General features: G+C 41.4%; 1 protein-coding gene across 1 annotated transcript; it reads right to left on the reverse strand.

Annotated features, from left to right (window-relative positions):
* Positions 1 to 1,422: 1,422 nt before the first annotated feature.
* On the reverse strand, positions 1,423 to 19,862 carry kctd16a (potassium channel tetramerization domain containing 16a). The gene is made up of 2 exons (XM_043256616.1): positions 16,064 to 19,862; positions 1,423 to 3,101 (listed from the first exon to the last, which is right to left on the reverse strand). The coding sequence occupies exons 1-2, from the start codon at positions 16,866 to 16,868 to the stop codon at positions 2,668 to 2,670; spliced, it is 1,239 nt and encodes a 412-aa protein (XP_043112551.1). The 5' UTR covers positions 16,869 to 19,862; the 3' UTR covers positions 1,423 to 2,667.
* Between the last annotated feature and the right edge of the window lie 646 nt (positions 19,863 to 20,508).

Genomic DNA, 20,508 nt, shown 5'->3' on the forward strand with positions numbered 1-20,508 from the left:
AAACAAAAGATAAAAAAAGGTCATGGTTTGACTTTTTTGGTCTCGCGATTCTTTTCCCCGGATTTTCTCAGATCTGCATGCAACGCGCTTGCAGGTATAAACGGAACACTGCGAGATTGCGAAGTTGCAAGATGCAACGTGAAAATATCTGCTTATATTTGAGAGTTCGTGTCTCGCAATTCTGACTTCATGACTCACAACTGCGCGTTATAAAGTCAAAATTGGGAGACGTAGACAAGCATGAGCAAAAAGGTCCGAATTATGACTTAGAATAGTTACTTTATTTCTCAGAGTTGCGCAGTTAATTCAGTACAATTCATCCATTTTCAATTTTTTCGAATTACAATTACGTATGCAACAATTATGCAATCATTCACTTTTGATTGATTATAAGTCCAATTATGTTATTCTGCTTAAGCTATAGTGTGTGTTTTTCTTTCTACAAGTTACCTTTTTCCATCGTTTTGAATTTAGCTTTAGTATAGCATTATTATACCGCTCCTAGTTTCGCTTTAAATACCAATCCGATTGACATTTGAGGCCTAATGCTATAGAGAAGTAATACAGGTTTTTCATTTACAGCTTGTTTAGGTTCATGTAGAAAATCATAGCAAACCATAATTAATAACGGCACTTACGATTTTAAGGGGATGATCATCAACTTTGATCATTGTCATGATCATGCAGCTCTAGAATAGCTAGAGTTTATTTCTCAAAATAGCTTTTTATTAACAACTCTGACTTCATTCGCCAGAAAAGCGAGTTTGTATCATGCGGACTTTCGCGGGTTCGTCGCGCGCATCTGGAAAGAGTCATAATTGTGAGAAAAGTCTCAGTTACCTTTTTATCGTCTCCATTCAGCAGGCTTCGTCAGATTTGTGAGTTGCCTTCAGCAAATGCACCAGCTTCTTCGGGCCTGTCACGCTTCTGCGGCCTCAAAGCTTCTCTGTTGTAGGTGAAATGTAGAGACACTGCAGAACCTAATGGCTAAAAATAGCCGGTTAAAAACGGCACTCGCGATGCATGTGTTTATCAACAGTTTTCCTTCACGGCGACGGAAAAAGAGAAAACTAATATGTCAGGCAGCAGAATGCAGAATTACACGGCTATGCATCTGAAATCAGCTGGATATTGTAAAGGGTGTCGCAAAGAGATTTGTCTGGCGGGTTTAGTATTAGATTTCGGCAAAGCTCATAATCTGTTAAATTCAGAGAGAAGGGTAAGGTCATCTGCCATGTTCACCCTCCCGCGTCTTCTATCTGATTTGCATACATATATTCATTTGACACAAATGAGAAACAAGCGGCTCTTGATTTTTCCTGTCAAGCATCCAGTTTAAAGGCCGCGCGTACGCTAACGCCGGACCGCGAGAGGTGCATCGTCTCGATGCGACAGCATTAAAGCGACTCGAATGCAAAAAAGTGTATTTTAAACCCAGTTCGTTTAATGATTCATTGCACGTCCAGAACAAAACATCCTCGTGTGCCCACAAGCGAAATCAAAAGTCTCTGCGCGAATGTTCACAATAACGGCTTGATATTTCGGTCCGATCCCGGTGACGCGTTTCATCTGGGTTCGAATGAATGGTGAATGACGTTGGGTGAATAATGTAGATCACATCACAAACTAAACGCGTTCGCTGATATGAGTCGTTGCTCTATATGAGTGAAATAACATGCATTCGGCATCTGTCTGCCGCGGAAACATACTCACTTGTGCTGCTTTAAACTCTTTAAATAAAGGGTTAGTTAGTAGAAGGGTTAGTAGAACAGTTCGCCCATGAATGTGAATAAGCTCAGGCCGTCAGGGAGGTCTCAGTAACGGATGCTCTGGAGTGAATGGGTGCCGTCAGAATGAGTCCGAACAGCCGCAATAATCCCCACCGCTTCTTCACTCGGTCGGTCAACAGCTCGAGAAGCAAAGGAAAAGAATCCACTTTTACTTGGTACCATTGCTAAATCGAAATCTCCAGTAAAAAGTCATCTCGTTTGAATCGGGAGAGAAATATTGGCAGATCAAGGGGAAAACGGGCTCTAAACAAAAACGTCGCTGGCTTTTGATTCGATTTTCAACCAGAGATGGACTTATAGAGTTATTATGGATGTTTCGTCCGTAAGCAAATAACTGGTGGATTAGAGTGGCGTGGATTACTGTTTTTATCAGTTGTTTGGACTCCGACGGCACCCATTCACTGCAGAGCATCCATAGATTCCTCCAAATAACACTCTTTTGTGGCCCTTTTTTCAGCTCATTTTAATTCCTGGGTGAGCTACTCGTTCGAAACTCTCCATCAGTAAAACACGCAAACCACACACGAATCCTGCAGTCCACATACGTGCGTTGCATTTCCGGGTGGAACGCCGTACAAAAGTGCCGTGCCGAGCATCACCAGGTAATACACACTACTCGTGATCATCGTGCATAAACGCAGTCTGGTTTTTTTTTTCTTTGAGAGGTTGGTCTAGACGCTGCGAAATTGGTTTAGCCTTTAATGTCGTTGTGCCGGACGGGACCGGTCCCTTTAGGAGTCACTCGAGGTTCACTGAATTGTTAATTGTGCATCTTGCCGCATGATTACACAGACGAGCCAATTAAGCCTAAGCAAAGAAGAATTATGTCATCGTATGCGCCGAGAGCTCTTGCACTAATAGGCTCGGTGAAATCATTTCAGAGACGGTATTTTTTCAAGAGCTCGGACTGCCACATGTACTTCCTCTCCGGAAAGCGCTCCGGGATTTTAATCCGCCGGAAGTCCTGGATGCATCTCTCCAGCTCCTGCTCCGGAGTCAGCTTCTCTTTGGCCGCTTTCCTTTTTCCCGCCGCGGCGTCGCGCGGCCCGGCGGTCCGAACGCGGAGCAGGTCAGTCCTCCTGGGAATCGGGGTCGGACCCTTTTTCGTCGGCCGGTCCAGAGTCTGGATGTTGGGCTGGCGGGTGACCGGGCGCACGATGACCGTTTCCTGCGGAGAGCTGGCTTCCGATTGGGTCTCGGAACAGGAAGTGGAGAGCTCGTTGAAGGAAGTGCCGCTCTCGCCCTCGCGCTCGCTCTTGTGGCTCTTGCAGCAGCAGTCGCAGTGAGAAGACGACCATCCAGACGGGCCACCTGAAACACACAAAAAGCCACAGATGTCATCGAAGCACACGTACAGCCGAAACGAGAGCGTTTCGGAAGCCAGCGTGATTTTGCTGTAGGCATCAGATTGCAGGACGCTCCGTTCAGGAATGTGTGAAACCTGATAACAAAGGTGAAAGAACTGAGGCGATTCGTTCATTTCCCTTTACAATACCAACACAAATGCTCCTCTAATGGCAGGGGTGTTTCTCATTTTACACAGTTTAATGCATCATTTGCTCAAACGGAAATGAAACTCAACAAACTTGAAAGTAAAAAAAGCATCACGTGCATTGAAATGCACGAGCGCGAGCCAGTCGCTTGGCATCGAGCAGCTCGACCTTATCAAGTTGACCTTATCAAAGACACATTTAAATCAGCGTCTGAACTATATGCATCGATCCGTTTCGCGTTTTGGACAAAGAACTGTTCTAAAAGCGCAAAGGGCCGAAAAGACATCAATGGCTTTTGTTATCTGATGGATATGTGCACACATCAAAACAGACTACGACTGCAGAGAAATCTCCAAACATCAAAGTATTAGATGCATTTACATATTCATATTTCCGTATAATCCTCGAGTGCGACAGAGATGGAGAACCCGAGCTCTGAAAACGGCGCTAGTGAACGCGCTCTGCCTGTTTAAAACTACGTTCGAATGTCTGAAAATACAACTTCGAGGCACTTTGAGATGCTGTGAATGGATGACATCCCGTTCACCTTCACAGCAAGACCGCAAAGCAACCTCTAGCTATTCTGTTTCCTGGCGGGCCTGTATGGGCCCAGGTGTCTCCTTCAAGTCGTGGACAAAAATCACCTCCCACTGCAGGGACCCTGCATGAAGAACCTGTCCAGGTCATATTTCATGTCAAGATCAAGGCAGAAATGATATTTTGTATAAGGAAAATAAGGCCATTACAATTCACATTATTATGCATAAATACATCAAAAATATTTAGAATTTATACAACAAATTTTTAGTTACGACCATTCAATTATCTTTAGTATAATAAATAATTGAATGGTTTTATATATCATAATATTAAAATGAATCATTAGTTAAGACCATTAAAATTCTCTTTATTGTAATGATAAAAGAAAATACCAAAAATTACGAATTTATAAACCATGGTAAATGGTCCTTTATCGGGCATAATAATTCTCTGTGATGCAAAGTGTAAAAAAATAAATTCATGAATAATAAATAATTTAACGAGGTTAAAATTCTCTGTATTGTGATGCAAAAAAAAAATTTAGTTGTAATGATTTTATGTGTCTCGGTATTAAAATGAATCCTAAGTTAAATCCATTAATATTCTCTGTTGTAATGGAAAAAAAATGTAAATGAAAATAAACAGTTACACATTTATACGTCCTGGTAAATGGTCCTTTATGGAGCATTATGTTTCTCACAATGTGACATAATTTCTCTCTCTCTCTATATAAAAAAATTTAAATACAAGCAAAAATAAATGAAAAAAAAGTAAATGAAGCATTGTTAAAGTATCTATATTGTAAATCAAAAATAAAATATAAATAGATAAATACACTGTGATATTAAAAATGAATATTTTAATACCATTAAAATATTTAAATGTGAAAGTAAATAAAGACACACATGCATAAATAACAAAACGATTTTTAACACTGTGCACTAAACTAAAGCATACTTCATATAATTACGGTAAGTACCGTACAGGATTTTATTGATCAATGTGTTGCTGATTTTGACAAAAAAACATTACAAACTCTTCCTTCACAGTAATGAGAATTCATATTGTTTAAATCATGATAATTTGGTTTAAGTAATTTAGCTAATTTGATCATTTGGTTCAATAACCTCTCAATGCATTATTGAATCTCACGTGTCCTTTTTTCCTATAATTTGGGAGATATGAAACATGTCCTGGACAGTACATGTAGAGATTCACCCAAATCAAAGCATGTGTGTGACCTTTCACATTTGTGTGTGTGTGTCTATAATCGCTGCTGCATCCCTCTGAAAATCTGTGCTTTCGAGAACATAAAACGCAGTACCTACATCTTGACAGAGGCTCGATAAAATAAGTCCGACGTTTTCTCCCCAAGGGTCACCGTATCTCCACCTTCCTGTTATTGGTGTTTCTCGCGTATAGAATTTCAACCCTTTTCCCATCAGCTTGACATACCATTAAAAAGAGTGATCACCGGCGAGACGTCATCTGCATAGAGGGATGCCGTTTTACATCCGAGCATCGTTATTAGCCAAACGCAAATCTCAGTGGCGATAATTCGTGTTCATTGTCTCTCCGAAGCTGCTAATTTATCCTGATTAATAATAAAATCATTCAGCTGAGCTGCAAATACATTTTACCCGAATGCAATAACGGGCTAATTGAAGGCGGTGCGATTGCTAGTGGCTTTCTAATGGGAATCCATGAATCTGACACCAGAATAAGCCGAACATTTCCCTGCGTAACAATTAAAGCAGTTTCTCCTCTCTGTACATCTCTCATCTTCACTTTCATTTGCCTGCAGCGTATGAAGGGTGAATATAGAAAGGCTTTTTTTTGTTTGTAAATCGAAGCATGGCAAGCAACGGTGCCGTAAAACTAAGTCATTTTCACCTTTTATTCTATTTAATAAAACACATCAGTAATGTCCCGCTCGAGACCTGAAGCTTTTATGTGTCTTGACAAAAAAGGCGACCGCTAACAAGTGGCTAAATAGAGGTTGTTATTAAACACATTAAGTGTCCTCTCATGCAGACCCGCAAAACTCATTTACAGCCTTGTGCTCTCGGAAACTCAAAAAATAATCAAGACTTTAGAAATACCAAAACAGTGAATGGGAGAAAGTGCAATGCACTGCTTTTTGGCCGAACAAGCCCCGCCTTCTACATTAAAGAGCCAATCGCCAATTGCAGTCACTGCCAAATAGCCAGCGTTATCTCTGAAAGCAACTGAATATTATTTACAACGTTATGAACTATTCAAAGGGTATCGAAACGGTTCAAAGCGATGTCTGGTCGACGAACGAATCATTCGTTGAAAACGGTTCTTTTTGGTGAGCTGGCTGAATCGGTTCACCAAATTGGACTGAATCATCTAAGCGGGACAGATCTACAAGTTACTCAAAAGTCACTTTCGGACGCCTGACAGTCGCTCCGACTCAAAATGAGCTTTGGTGATATAATTGAATGATATAATTGAATGATACATCATTGTGTGATTACGTAAACAAACTATTGAATCGAACCAGTTCATAGAAACAAACTGTTCAAAACAGTCTCTGGATTACTGTATTAACGTTCAGTGTCTTGCACCGACTGATTAGTCACTTCATAATATCGTCAGGAGCAGTGGTTATAAATTTTGTGCTGTTTGATATGCTTTTTTCCCCCTCTCTAATGCCAGTCTCTCATGAAAGCGCACATCTCTTCACTTCAAAAGCCGTTTATGAACCCCACTGGATGCACTTTATTGGACTTTAAATCTCAGTCACTATTCACTGCCATTATAAAGCTTGGACACTTCTTAATATAACTCTGATTGTATTAGCCTGAAAGAACAAGGTCATATACACGTTGGATGGCTTGAGGGTGAGTAAATCATGGGGCCATTTTCGTTTCCAACTAAACTATCCCTTAAACTTCAGGTTTGGGCTACAAAAAAATATCAGAATAAGAAGAACATTTCCAAGAAGTGTACCCTGTACCCACTTCTCCTCTCTGTCCATCTCCCGTCTTTGTTTCTCCGCGGCATACGAAGGGTAAATAGAAAGGCTTTTATTAAAGGACTCTTTCAAAATGGATGGTGCGGCCTGATGGGACCGCGAGTCAGGAAGCGAGGCGAGCAACTATAACGCTGCCATAAAACTAAATAAGCCGAGCTGGATCTGCTCCTCGACGGGCGCGAACTCAACGAGTCAGACTGTAAAGATCTGGAGACCATCGCTTATTACAGTATTACTGTAAGCGGTAAATATCAAATGGCCTCGGTCAGCAGGACATTAGGCTAATCTGGTGCTGTTTACCATTAATACTCACCAAGCTTATGGCTGCAGTTTCTATCAGACAAGAAATTGATTGCATTTCGCTGTATCCACCCCATCCTCTGCCTTCTGATCTCCGAGCGACTACAGAGCTGCGTGTACGGCTGCACGGATCATATTGCAGGCCCATTACGGTTGGGGCTTGTCTGCAGAGCTAAATCAGTTACCGTATGTGAGTGCCTTCTCATGAATTACACAAGCCTGAGAGATGCATTTGGCACCGGGCTCGAGCAGAGACAATCTCATCACAAGGGGCAACCACCCACCAGCGTCTACCCACAATGCATTGCGTCTAAATGCCTGAGAGTGCTTCAGATCGCAATTCTCCTGAGCGGCGCGCTCGGCGTAATGTGTTTGCTAGCACTACGGCGCAGCTCAGACAGCCATCCTAAAAATAGTGTGACGCACATCTATGCATTTTTAATTAACGCTCTATCTCCTAATGCTCACATGAAGCAGCTGATGCTAATAATCATATGGGCGGCAACTAATGCACTTGCGCTTATGACCTGCTTTCGTAATGCTTCCTGCGTATCCGCGCATTAAAGTTTGCAGAGATGCTCAGAACTACGGTATTAATTATGGATTGCGTCTACTGGAAATTACAGGGAATACACAGCCATTATCTACTTTTTTACTTCCGTAGGAAAGAGACAACGCAAATGAGATTTCTTTAATATCTAAATTGTTTTTCCTACGCTAATGAGATTAAACGGAGAACAGAGAGATTAGCTTAAATCTGCTGCTACTCAGATTTTTTTTTAAAGAGGAAAAACAGTAATAACCGCATGTCTCCTCTAATTGTAATTCAATATAATCCCCCCAAAAAAGGAAGTGAGTGGGCATTTTTGCACGTCATATCAGATGCATATAGATGCATAAAGCACTGGTAAAAGTAATGACTATCAATGTGTCAAAAATCGCAAGGAGATATTTTAATTATTTATTAATAAACTGGTGTTTTCTGAGTCGGTGTGTCGGCGGCAAAGATGAAGCCGATTCTCTGCAATACAGCGATGTACCGTCAGAGAGAAGAGCGCCTTTCGAACAGATTACATAATCAGAGAATATCTGTTTTTGATTTGAATCGGTTCATCTAAAAGTAGGCACATCAAACTCTCTGCAGATATATTGCTCACGTCTGTCAAGCAAGTACTTGAAAGGCTGAGTTTTGCTTCGTTTACGCGACGTGCACGTGCTGTTTGTTTTCTTCATTTCACAAAAGCACGGCGTTTGTTGATGCACAAATAAAAAATTCAGTTTTGAATGATGTGATACTCTCATCTGCGTGAGCAAATGATTGATTGCATCAGAAGCTTCCATGCATTCGCATGGACATGTATTGGTTTGTGAATATTATCTTAATGAGCAAAATATTATTAATCATTACATTTGTCATACAGTTAGCTTCAGTTCACCGAACCTGCAAACTCAGGACAGAAGGTCTGGACTCCATGACAGCCATCTGATCGACATGTAAACCACCAAAGTTGATATTATATTTAGTTTTTCTTATGCATATCACATCTGTGGGTTGAGACTATAGGATGATGCTAACTTCCGGGGTTGGCCTACAAAAATGCATCATCACTGCGGCAATCATCTCATGTGTCAATCATATTTCGAATCTATGAAAGACGTATTAATCAGATATTTTTGTGGATCCAAAACCATCCAGCTCCCAAATATAAGGTCTATACACAAACAGCAAAGGGAACGAAATTAATATTCCCAGCTCTTGATAAATGACCGAGTCCAGTTTGGTATGCCAGGAAAGTCAACCAATCATACTCACCACCCCAACCCTGCAGGCTTTTCTGGATTGGAGCTATTTCCACACACACACACACACACACACATACGCATATGGGTCTCGGTTTGCACAATACAATGATAACCATAAATTTTACAGACACAGAAGTAAAAGTTTTTCTGCACCCTCAGCTTTTATGGCTCTGACTTCAGCTCGTAGAAAAGACAGCCACAACAGATCGGTCTGATAAGAGGAATTAGCTAAATAATTTACACGCTCGAGGCTTGTTAATGGGCCAATTGATGCTAATCTTAAATTAGACCTATGAAAAACCCCGACATCAATTCAATACGTGATGATCATCTACGTGCATCTCAGGGTTACGTTAGAGCTCTGTGCAAATACGTATAATATCTGTGTAAAGTCCTTCTGTTACGGTTTTGGAGCTTCGCCCGAGGTCTTATCATGTGTATGTGCTTATTAAAGTACAAAGTAGGCCAATTTTGTCCTTGAGGAGAGCGGCCATATAGAAAACTCATCTTTGCAAATAAAAAAGCATGTACTGTATTTAAGAAGCAAACATTTCGCTGGGAATATAAAGCTGGGGAATCACAAACTGTGCTGATAATAATACAAATCAGCTGATGTAAAAAGAGCTGATGCATCATGGGAGCCGAGGCAGGGTGACAGAAGGGTCCAAATGGGCCGGGACTTAAAAAACACCCATTCACTAATCCGAGAACAAGTAACGCCAATCCCAGTCTCCAAGTCTGTTATCCAGAGGCTTTGTGCTGGAAGATTACAGACAGTATGACAATTTCATCCTCTGACTGATGTTGACACAAGCTGCAATCTCTTCCCATTGTTGAAGGCAGCCGTGTGCGTCTGAGGGAAAGAAGCGTCTGACAGACAGATTGGAGAGCCCAGATCATCTCAGTGTAGTCATGACCCTCTCAAAGCGCTGATGGGGCGCAATAAGACCAGCTGAATGAGATGACAGAGAACCTGTCATTACTACAGTGCCTTCTTTTGAGACGTGGAGAAAGGCAAATTTCACAGCGTCACAGAGAAAGGACAGCGAGGGACCAGTCGAACGAGAAAGAAGATACACTGCCAATCTAAAGGATTGACCAAATTTATTACAGTTCCTTCATTAAGTCATTCAGTCACTGGGCTGTTTTACACTAAAGCACAGAAGATAAAAGGTATAACTTTGTCCCTCGTTATGGTACATATTGAAAGTATAATTAAATCGACATATTCATGTATTAATACCTAAAGCGTATGTATTAATATAATATTAGTTTAATGGCATATTAAACTATTATTAAGTATGCTAAGAGCAAATTATTATTATTTTTGTTTAACATTTGTCCAAAAATGTACAACAGTGATCCCAGTAACTACGGTAATAAATGTCTCATTTATCTTTGCTTTTATTATCAGAAAGGTTTTTCTATTTCTTTAATTACCGTGTCTACTCTTTACTTGATTGAACTGCGTGAACAAGTGTTATATTTGATCAGAGCGAACACTTTAATGGTTATTTCACATATTTCCATGCTGATACAAATTAATAGTTGGTATCAATATTCTGATGTTGATTGTATTGACGTGGATTAAATCCTAAATTAAATTTGTACATGATTGTACCTCTTCACAAGACTGCTCAATCCATATAGATGTATTTTATGATGCCTTTATGGCCTTTATGTCTTTTGTCACATTGATAGAAACCTCCAAGGTTGCATTAGTATGTGTTTCGAAGATGACATTTGGATTTGTAGAACAGTAGACGATGACAGAATGTTTTTGGGTGAACTGTCGCTTTAAATCTTTGAGTTTAGGTTGGATCAAGCAGCTAGCCAGAAGAAGACTACTGAGCAGACGTGACGATAGTAATCCTCTCTAATTCTGTGACTGCATCTGCATATTATATAAAAACAAAATGTAAACCGGTATGACCAGAATTCACGTTATTTAAGAAACAGTAGGCATAAAAAAAGTAGCCTGGATGGAAATTCATAAGCACCTACATGTTTCAGTCTTAGAGCAACTGGAGATTTGGTTGGATGCTCACCTTGCATGTAGTATTCTGATCTTATTTACCCATCATATTTGTTATTTTGGCCTTATGCATTCTTATATGCATCACTGGTTGTCTCATATGCGTCACGGCAAAGACAGCTTGACGAATGTAGTGCATCATTATTATATTCATACTAAACGCATATATAAAACAAGAGTGATGAAGTGCTAAAGAAGTACCAAGAGAGTATGCAATTTTGAAACATGCTTACATCCTACACTTTACGTTGGATTTTTGCCCAAACCTCCATAAAGAAGCATCATCCCCGTGCACTTTTCGGAAATCTTTAACACGCTGGATACGACCGGATCCGTTGGAAAATCCCTTGCGCTGCTTTCTCGCTCTTTTCCATGAGCTTTCCATCTCTGGCGGAGTGGCTCTTTCTGTAGACGGTTCTGTAAACGGTTGGGATTTGCCCCGTCTCAACCCGCTCAGCGGACACGGGACTCGTTTTTCTCGTGCCACTTCAACAATGGCTGTGAACGACAGGAATAATAGACGCTGCGTATTCTCGTGAGGTTATGGCGAGAATAATCTTTCTCTGTCCATGGTTTATTTTGACAAGCTTAGTTGCCTAGCTTGTGTTTTAAGTGCTGTGGGCCTAATACGCAGCTTGAAGCGCATTTGATTACCCCCCTCCCCGCGGCTGTATAATCGGCACTGGACTGGAAACAATGTGACAGGCCGAGTCGAGATGTTGCAATACATTAAATGCAAAATTATATAGCGTGGGCTGGATTCTAGGTTTTAAACATAGATGTGATTATGCATGTGGCGTCAACTTCACTGGACGTTTCTGCTTTATGATGCAAAAACATGCCGTAGATCATCAGTATTCTTGGGCTACAGAGGAGGTGACCTTAAGAAACATCTAATAGCTTTTTAATTGGAAAACTTTCAAGCTGGCTTGTGATGTAAATAATTAGCTGCACTGTTTTGGTCCTTAATGATCAAAAGAACAAGGCTCGTCCATTTGAAGTGGGATTGTTACTGAAAGTGATCGACTAAACTTTTTTTTTTTTAAATGAATATTTCATAAATTATTCCTGTTGTATTAGCTTTCAGGGGGAAAAAAAACCAAGTCTTGTTTTTACATATTTCGGGCTGTTCATCATCAAAGTGCAATGTGCTTAGCATTTAAAACTAATAAGGCTTTGCTTGACAACAGGTCAAGGTTTTAAGATTAAAACGTGATGTTAAGCCCGACGCGGGCCGTAAATAAAAAGAAGACGAGTTTCATCCGAACGCTGCTATGAAATGTGTGAGACGTTTATGAATCGTGTGATGCTCACGCAGTTTGTTTCTCCGCCGAATAGAGCCTTTGGTCATTAATCATAGCTATTAATTAATGCAGAGACAAAACTGACCAGTTGGTCGAAGACAACCTGCAGCGCATTTTCTAACTGCAAGAAATGGCACGTTAAGCGATGAAGCACATAAGAAGGAGGATGAGTAAGTAAGCGACAAAAGAAAAATAAGCAACCCCTTTGACCGCAAATGATATATTACCAATCTCTCGGGCGGTCTAAATTGGAAAAATGTGTCATGTGGGTGATGTTCTGAGAAGCAACAGCAGTAAGAGAAGGCAGCGAGGCCTGTAAAAAGCAACTGGTTCATTTCACCGGGGGATTCAAGAGCAAACAAATTCAGAAGAGAAACAAGAATCCACCAATCACGCCGTAAACCCAACCGTGCAGCGTAAAGTGGAAATATAACATTTCAGCCATTAAGCGTAATGCGAATAACTACATTATAGATTTATCTTGTTATCTGGTGTGGCAGGAGCGTCGAGCCCATTGGGTGCAGATGCACGTTTCCTCCATTGAGCCAAGTGGATCTGAAATGCTAAAGCACGTAATAATTTGCATGCTTGTCTAAAGTCCAATAAAGTCATCATCCGTAGATCCTCGTGTCTCTCCGAGACACTTGGAAGAGAACGTCAAAGCTGCTTCGACGAAAATTCGTGACGATCATAGCTGTCAAGTTCATTTGTTTGGTTTATTTAATAAAAGTAATAGGTTGGGATTCTCCCTTCGTGTTAAACGAAAGCGTGCTACTAGATCATCCCGTTTTACCCTAACAAAATGTAACATCTAATTAGAAAAAAAAGTGCATTTGTTTTGTCAGTTCTCATTTTGTTCATCTATGGGCGCCAAGTAAACCAAAATAATTTCTTGACACCCTAATGGTGATTCCCCACCTTTACTTAAACATCACAGTCTGGTTTCACAGGAAGCACACACACTGCAAAAAAATACTTTTCTGGTTGCGATTTTTTGTCGTCTCGAGTCAAAATATCTAGAAATTCTTAAATAAGTAAGAATTGTTTTCCAAAGAAAGGTTTTTGCGTAGAGCAACCTTACCCCATTGGCAGATTATTTATCTTGTTGTAGCTTATTTTATCAAAACCACACTATAATTTTACTTGTCTAGAAAAACCTTCAAAAATTTGGCTGACAACGAAATATCACCATTTTTTTGGAGTGAAGTCGGTTATTTTATATTGGGTTATATTGGGTGATAGACTATTTGCGTTTGATTTTATGTAGCCCTTTGTGATTTCTGTATGTTTTAGAAGCCAAAGTGAAATATCTCACTGCCATAAAATTCAACGAAAAGCAATCTTATTTCAGAACATTGAGCATCTCAACCAAATGGCATCCAAATAAAACCGAGAGACTTGTTTCTATCAGTTGATCACTAACTGGGTGTTTAAACCAACGTCACATCACACGCCTGAGATGTATTTGTAGACTTACAGTATAGCATGACTTCTAATCTTGATGTGTCAGTAAGTGTGGTCCGTGGGAGTGGCCGAATGCTGCAGTAATTATACCGATGACAGAGAACAAATCATTAAGCAGCCATATGTCCATTCGCCCCGAATCTCGCGACTGTCCTCCAGAAGCTCTCGGTTCCAGGCCCACTCGTTTTTAGGCGCTCCGAGGGGACTCGTTTGGAATTAAGCACAAAGTGATTTTTAATTGGCCATATGCTGCGGCATCTCTCTCATTTAAGACAAAGGCAAGTCAAATAAAGCACTGATGAAGGCAGGCGCTGAAGAACTACCGCGTATCCAAAAGGTGCGCGTGTAGTTAAATAAAGAGAGCTTGAGCGAGGAGAGAGAGGGGAGGAAGTGACATGATCATCGCTGTGGTAGATTGCTGAAATATTCATACCCCACTCCGTTCATATCCCTGAGAGCTATACGTGAGGGAATTCTCCACATCTGCATTGGCTCGAAAGCCTCTCTCTCTCTCTCTTCTATCGATGTTCTAAGCGGAGAAACTCAGTTAATTCTTGAAGGGAAGCGCATTTGTCACCTACATTAATGAGCGCATTCTTAGCTCCAGGCTGATTATAGAATCGATCCGAATAGAATTGATCAAACCATCAGAGTGTGCTGCCTAGTGGTACTGTCTGAGAAAAGCGCGAAGACCACACATCGGTCGTGTCGTGAATAGAATTGACTCGATTCTACAGCATGTCTTGCCCGGGAAGGACGATGTTAGCTCCGACCCTGATAACACTCACCTACCTGAGATCTTCTAATGATTCTGGAGACAATGATTAGCTTGCGGTTAGACCTGGAGGAAAGTGGATCTAGGTTTGAGGTTCCCTGTAATTTAGATTATATTTGTAAGACTATTGTCAACTGGCGATCGATTCTGACTGACCAGCTGTGGCATTAAGTGGCAAATATGTTTGTTACAGAGGACAATATATATGAATATGATAGTGCCATGTAAAGTGCCATATAAACGTTTCTTCTAAAATGGTCGTTTTTCTCAGGCTCCTATGTTTATGAACATTTATCTTACTTTAATGGCAAAAATAACCTGTTCATTGACTGAACCTACAAATAAAATGTATAATGAGATTCTATAATTGCGAATAATTTATTATTGATTGTAAATAGTCTTTTTTGTATTTTTTTTTATTAATTTGCTATTTTTTTTACTAATTGTAATAAATTACAAGATGTTACAGTCTATAACAATATATTTAAAAAGTGTCTTAAATAGCGAAAAAATTATTGTCCAAATTAGTCAGTCTATTTTTCCATCATGTATCAATGTGCAATATTTTATAGCTTTTCTTTTGGCGGCATTTCATACAAAATTATTTTAAATACATTTTTTCTTAGAAAAATGTGTGTCCATGAATCTTGCGTCAACTCTGTTACCAAAACCATATTTTGCCTTTAAACTGGTGGAATTATCTAACAGGAAATGATGTCACTTTCACTCACTGCTAAGATCTGAAGATCTGAAGAAAATATTTTAATCCAAAAACCTACACCAAGAGCTATTTTGTAGAACGTCAACCCTGTTACCACAACATCGAAATGAGAACAGAATTTATTACTGAGCTCACACTGGGTTATTTAAAGGTCTTTTAATCATGCGTTCATTAGTGTCATGTGTTCTTAGCGTTTATGCCCGTTTTTGGAAAAAATTAAATAAAACTATCAATTCTGTTACAGCATTGTCAGCACTGTTAATTTATATTGGTAACAGAGTTTAACAGTGACAGACGGGGACACCAAATGTACCTGCAATATATATATATATATATATGTGTGTGTGTGTGTGTGTGTGTGTGTGTGTATATATATATATATATGGATAGTTGAGCGTATCAATGCGTCCTATAATGTGACATGGCAAAAATGTTGAAAAAACAACTTTAACTTATCAATAACATGAGAAAAATGTATATTTTCAAGTCCTAGTGTTACAAACACTTTAGAGATTAGAGAGGTTTATCATTAATTTTAGACGTCATTTTTAAAGGTATATTTTCTGTCACACCATAGGACACACTGATATGTCACCTACCCGTATAAGATGTATTTTTGCATTTATTATGATAATATCAGAAAACGCGTTGGGATTCGAACTCGGGACGCCTGTAGCGCAGCGGCCCTGTGCCTTGATGTGAGGCTCACCGACACTACCAAAATCTAAATATTTTAACCCAAGCAATATTTACGCAATTCATGATTGACAAGGTCACAGGTCAAACCACTTTCGTGATTTTGCGCAAATTAATTGTCGTGAAACAAGCTGCACTTACGGTAGAAGACGTACTCCGCGTTATTGGACCAGTATCTGTCCTCACTGTGTCTGCTGTGAGGAGAAGCGGTGAGCGACGAATTGCACGCCACGATGTGGAAGCCGCTCTCCGCGAGCGTGTCAAAAGCTCGCTCCAGGTGGCGAAACTTCAGGTAGAACTGCGAGGTGTAGCGCTCGGCCGGCCTGTCGGGATCCCGGCTCTCGTTCAGGGCGTCCCCGAAAACTTCTTTGGCCAGACCGACCCTCCCGCAGATGAAGATTTTGGGCAGCCCGCGGGTTTTGGCGTCCGTGTCCCTCCCGAAGGCGCACGGGCTCCTGTATCCCACCGTGATGAAGCCGTAGCGCCTGTCGCGCGCGTCCAGGTAAGACGCGGGGAACAGCCTCTGGTCGCTTCCCTGGGACGCTTCGTCGAAATCCCCGTGGACGTATTCATCCGGCGTGAGGATTTTGACGAGCTCGGGCAGCTGGAAGAACTCAGCCTCGCGTTTGAGCCTCCCTTTCTCGGGAAAATAATCCGGCAGGACGACGCTCTTATCGCGGAGGTAGTCCAACACGTATCGGAAGAGAAACCCGTCCCTGTCGATGAAGTAGCGTCCCTTGATGTCCTGCGCGAGGTCGTTGGAGGCGTCCTTTTTAGTGGAGAATAATTTCCCCAGCAGCGAGTTTGGCACGCTAGTGAGGGTGGCATGGCGAGTGTAGTACACCTGTCCGCCCACATTGAGCTCAACCACATCAGAAGAGCAACTCTGAGCGCATCCGCCGTCCTTGGGCGTTTGATAAGTCCTGCAGTTTTCAGTCAGGGCCATCTTGGTGCGTTGCGCGCTTCAAAAAACGGAAATTCGGAGGCGCAAAAGTTTTTGGTTTGTTTTTGGTGAGCGCAAAGTCAAGGGGAACATAACCTGGGAGCGCTTTAACAGACATGCACGGTCCGCCGCGTTACGCGCGGCGTCTCCGAGACCCGCGGAGTGTTTGTAAAAGTATAAATGCATCAAAACGGCACGGTAGGACTACAAGGCTTTTCCCACAAACGCGGCGCGCGTCTCCGTGTTATTTATAATAGCGCAGGAATGGAAGAGCTCTCACCCAAGGGAGCCAATTGTGCAGCTATCCTCCAGCTCGACATCCAAAAATAAGTTGCGCTTGTGAAAGAATGAAAACCTGCGCCAGATTCAACTTCCTTCAGAAGAGCGCTTCGCCTTCACGAGATCCTGTCCGTCCAGAACAGTTGGTCTTCGCGCGCTTGGCGCCCACCCAGCGTTTCAGCAAAACGATCTGTAGTTAAAAAGCAGGGCGCGCTGGGAGAAGTTTGTGCATCCTGACTCTCCTGAGCATCGGCGGCGTAGTGCGAATGAATGCAGCGTGCCGAGAGAGGCTTTGGACGGGGGAGGGAGACCATTCTTAGGGAGATGAGCCTTACATCATCTTAAAGGAAAATGACAGCTGGAAAGATACAAGCGTTTCACCCTGCTTCTCCAGATTTCCAAGTATACTCGCGCAATCAGCGCGCTACACGCCGATGTTAGGCTGCACAATGCATTTTCGCGCAAATGCTGCAATTTTCAGGCCACCCGAGATGTGCATTTGTTTGTTTCTCTGGCAGATACGGAGAATTGTATGCCGGATGCTTTGCAGCGAATGGGTGCCGCCAGAAGAAGAGATGAAAAGGCTAATAAAACCATCACGAGCCATCCACACTAGTGCATCAGCTGAAGCGTAACGCTGTGCGTTTCTAATAAATCACTATCACCAGGCTTGAATAGGTCACTTCTGGAGGTCTCCGTAATAAAGCTTCCTCCGGTGATAAAGTCCATCTCCTCTGGTCCTCGCGCATCGAAATCCACCCACATATTTGCTCAGAATCTCTCACGATGCTTTATCTGTGCACGTTGGCGACTTTTTCACCGGTGAAAACAATGCAATGCAATGCTTTTTTGAAACCCTAAGCAAATCCACATTGCTGCATTGTTGGGTTGGGTGGCTTTCGGGGGACGTCGTGGATTCAGGACCACGGACAGATCCACACAAACCTGGCTCCTTTACCAAGCAGCCAACATATATTTTCCAGTAATCTGAGTATTGCATATCTGTTAGTGCGCCGGCTTGGTGTAATGCATACGTTTCGTCACCGTTCCTATCGCTTTCGTCTCTTGCAGAATGAATTTAAAGGCGTTTTATTGACTTTCCTCTAGTGTAACCCTCACGAGATTGTGTGCACCCGGAGTTAGAGAACGCATTTATTTCAGCATGCAAACCTTCGGCATTGTGCGCCGAGCTTGTTTCAAGGAATCCGCGTGCTCAGCTTCGGCTTTGAGGCTGCGGTCACGCTTTACCCTGCTAATTTTGTGTATTCTGCTGAAAAAAAGTGTTGCTAGGCACCGAAAGGAGAAACTGCGAGTGGGATTTAGAAGGCAAATGCTCTGCTGTTTTCTTTTTATCCGCAATAACGCTTCGTTACAGAAGGCTCTCTCGGTTTGTTGCATTAATACCTTCATGGACGTAGTGGTATCTTCAGAATCCGAGCTGACGCTCCTTCCCTCTTGTGAGGGATCGCTATAAATACGCAATTCTCAGAAGATATGAATCATTTGGCTGGGCCCGGGCTGCCAACGCGTACTTTGTCGGTTTGATTTTTATTCGTTTTAAAGCAGGTGAGGCTCCAGCTCCAGACGATGACATGCAAAGTCGAAAACACGCCTGCAGCCGCTGCCTTTGAAACACTTGAATAATGCAAGTTCAGCCCCGTCCGGAGCGCTTTGGATCACTGGGAAATGCATTAAGTGCGAACCGAGAAATGCAATGGGGGGGAAAAACGCGCAATTAGCATCCGGCCGCGGATTGATGCAGAGCGTGCATCTCGCGTTACAGACAACGCACCTCATCTTTTCATCACTGGTCAGACTGTGTGGTTTGCACCCGTCCACAAGCACAACGCATACACTTCGGAGGAGGGAGTCATCGTAGCTGTGCAGCAATCCATTGACCTAGATTTGCAGTGTTCTCTGGATTTCAGCCACCCCTGCCTCAGAGAGGAGCCATTTATGTGGATTTGAATGTTTCTGCATTCGGAGAGGGCTGCGGGGCCGCCTCCGTGCTTAATGGAAGCACAAGAGTGCCATTAGCGCAATTATTTATTTTTTTCCTGCTTTGGAGCGAAAGGGGTCTGATCCTGTTCCCCCCGCGGTACACACACACACACACACACACACCGCACGGCGATTTCTGATGCTTTCATCGTTCCCGATAGTTTGCAAAATCAACACAAATAAATTGATTCGGGCGCGTGCGCCTGTGCAAAAACGTGCAGGTTATGCATCTGGTGTTCTTTCCCGAAAGCTGTGCCTCGAGCAGGTAAAAAAAAAAAGACATTCCTAATAATAGCCTGTTTCTTTCAGGCTTGTCGCTGAAGGATTGATCAGTCACGATGACTTTTAGTTGCCCGCGCTCACAAACGAACACCGCACAGCTGAATTACGATTTTTGGTTTATTTAGTGGCTGCCACTTGTGATGCATCGCTGATCATTAGGGCGCATGCGTAATATATAGAAACAAAGCCGATTGCCAAAACCATCGCAGCAAGGAAATATGCAGATGTAGTAACGGCAAGAGCGCTTTCAGGGGTGTTTGTAATTCAACAAACTCTCAAGAGCACTTTTAAGACGTTACTACTCCAAAGCCTGAAACAAAAAGCGTCCGCTAGGTGGAAGTGTTTAGTTGACAGCTGCATAATGTTCTTGTTGTTTAAATAATTGCTATAATAGCAGTGATTAGCAGCCATTACGAACCCTGCTTTCATTTATGCAAGCCAATGTATTCATTCGAGAATTTTAAATAAACGTTGATAAAAAATGTATTAGAATGTTTGTGCTAATTCTGTTGTTTTGTTTAACTTGCAAAAACAAATAAAATAAAATAAATAAATAATTATATATATATATATATATATATATATATATATATATATATATATATATATATATATATATATATACATTTTATCAAATAAAAAGGAAATAGTTTTAGTTGGTTCTTGACATTTAAAACTAAAAATGATCTTGAAGTTTAACCAGTTTTTCTGTCAAATTTTACATTCTTACATTCTCAACTCCTGATTATATATTTAATGGAATTACAAGTTAATGAACACAAAAAAAATGAAAAAAAAAAAAAAGCTGGAAAAAAACCAAATGCATTCATTGCATCATGCAATCTGTCTAAATTAAAAAAAAAAAAAAAAAAAAGTTTACACTTTATTTTTCAATGTCTTGCAGTGTAAGGATACATTTAATAGGCTACCAAGTGATTTTTATTATCAACATGTAACCTAAGGTTATGCACAATTAACTGTTAAAACTCATGCAACGAGAAGCCTGTAAAATAATGTGTTAAAAACCATACGTTTTTTTATTCGTAATTGCAATGCAAGTATTATGCAACACCCCGGGAGA

This window comes from Puntigrus tetrazona, chromosome 14, assembly GCF_018831695.1.
Source record: "Puntigrus tetrazona isolate hp1 chromosome 14, ASM1883169v1, whole genome shotgun sequence".
Classification (NCBI taxonomy): Eukaryota; Metazoa; Chordata; class Actinopteri; order Cypriniformes; family Cyprinidae; genus Puntigrus; species Puntigrus tetrazona.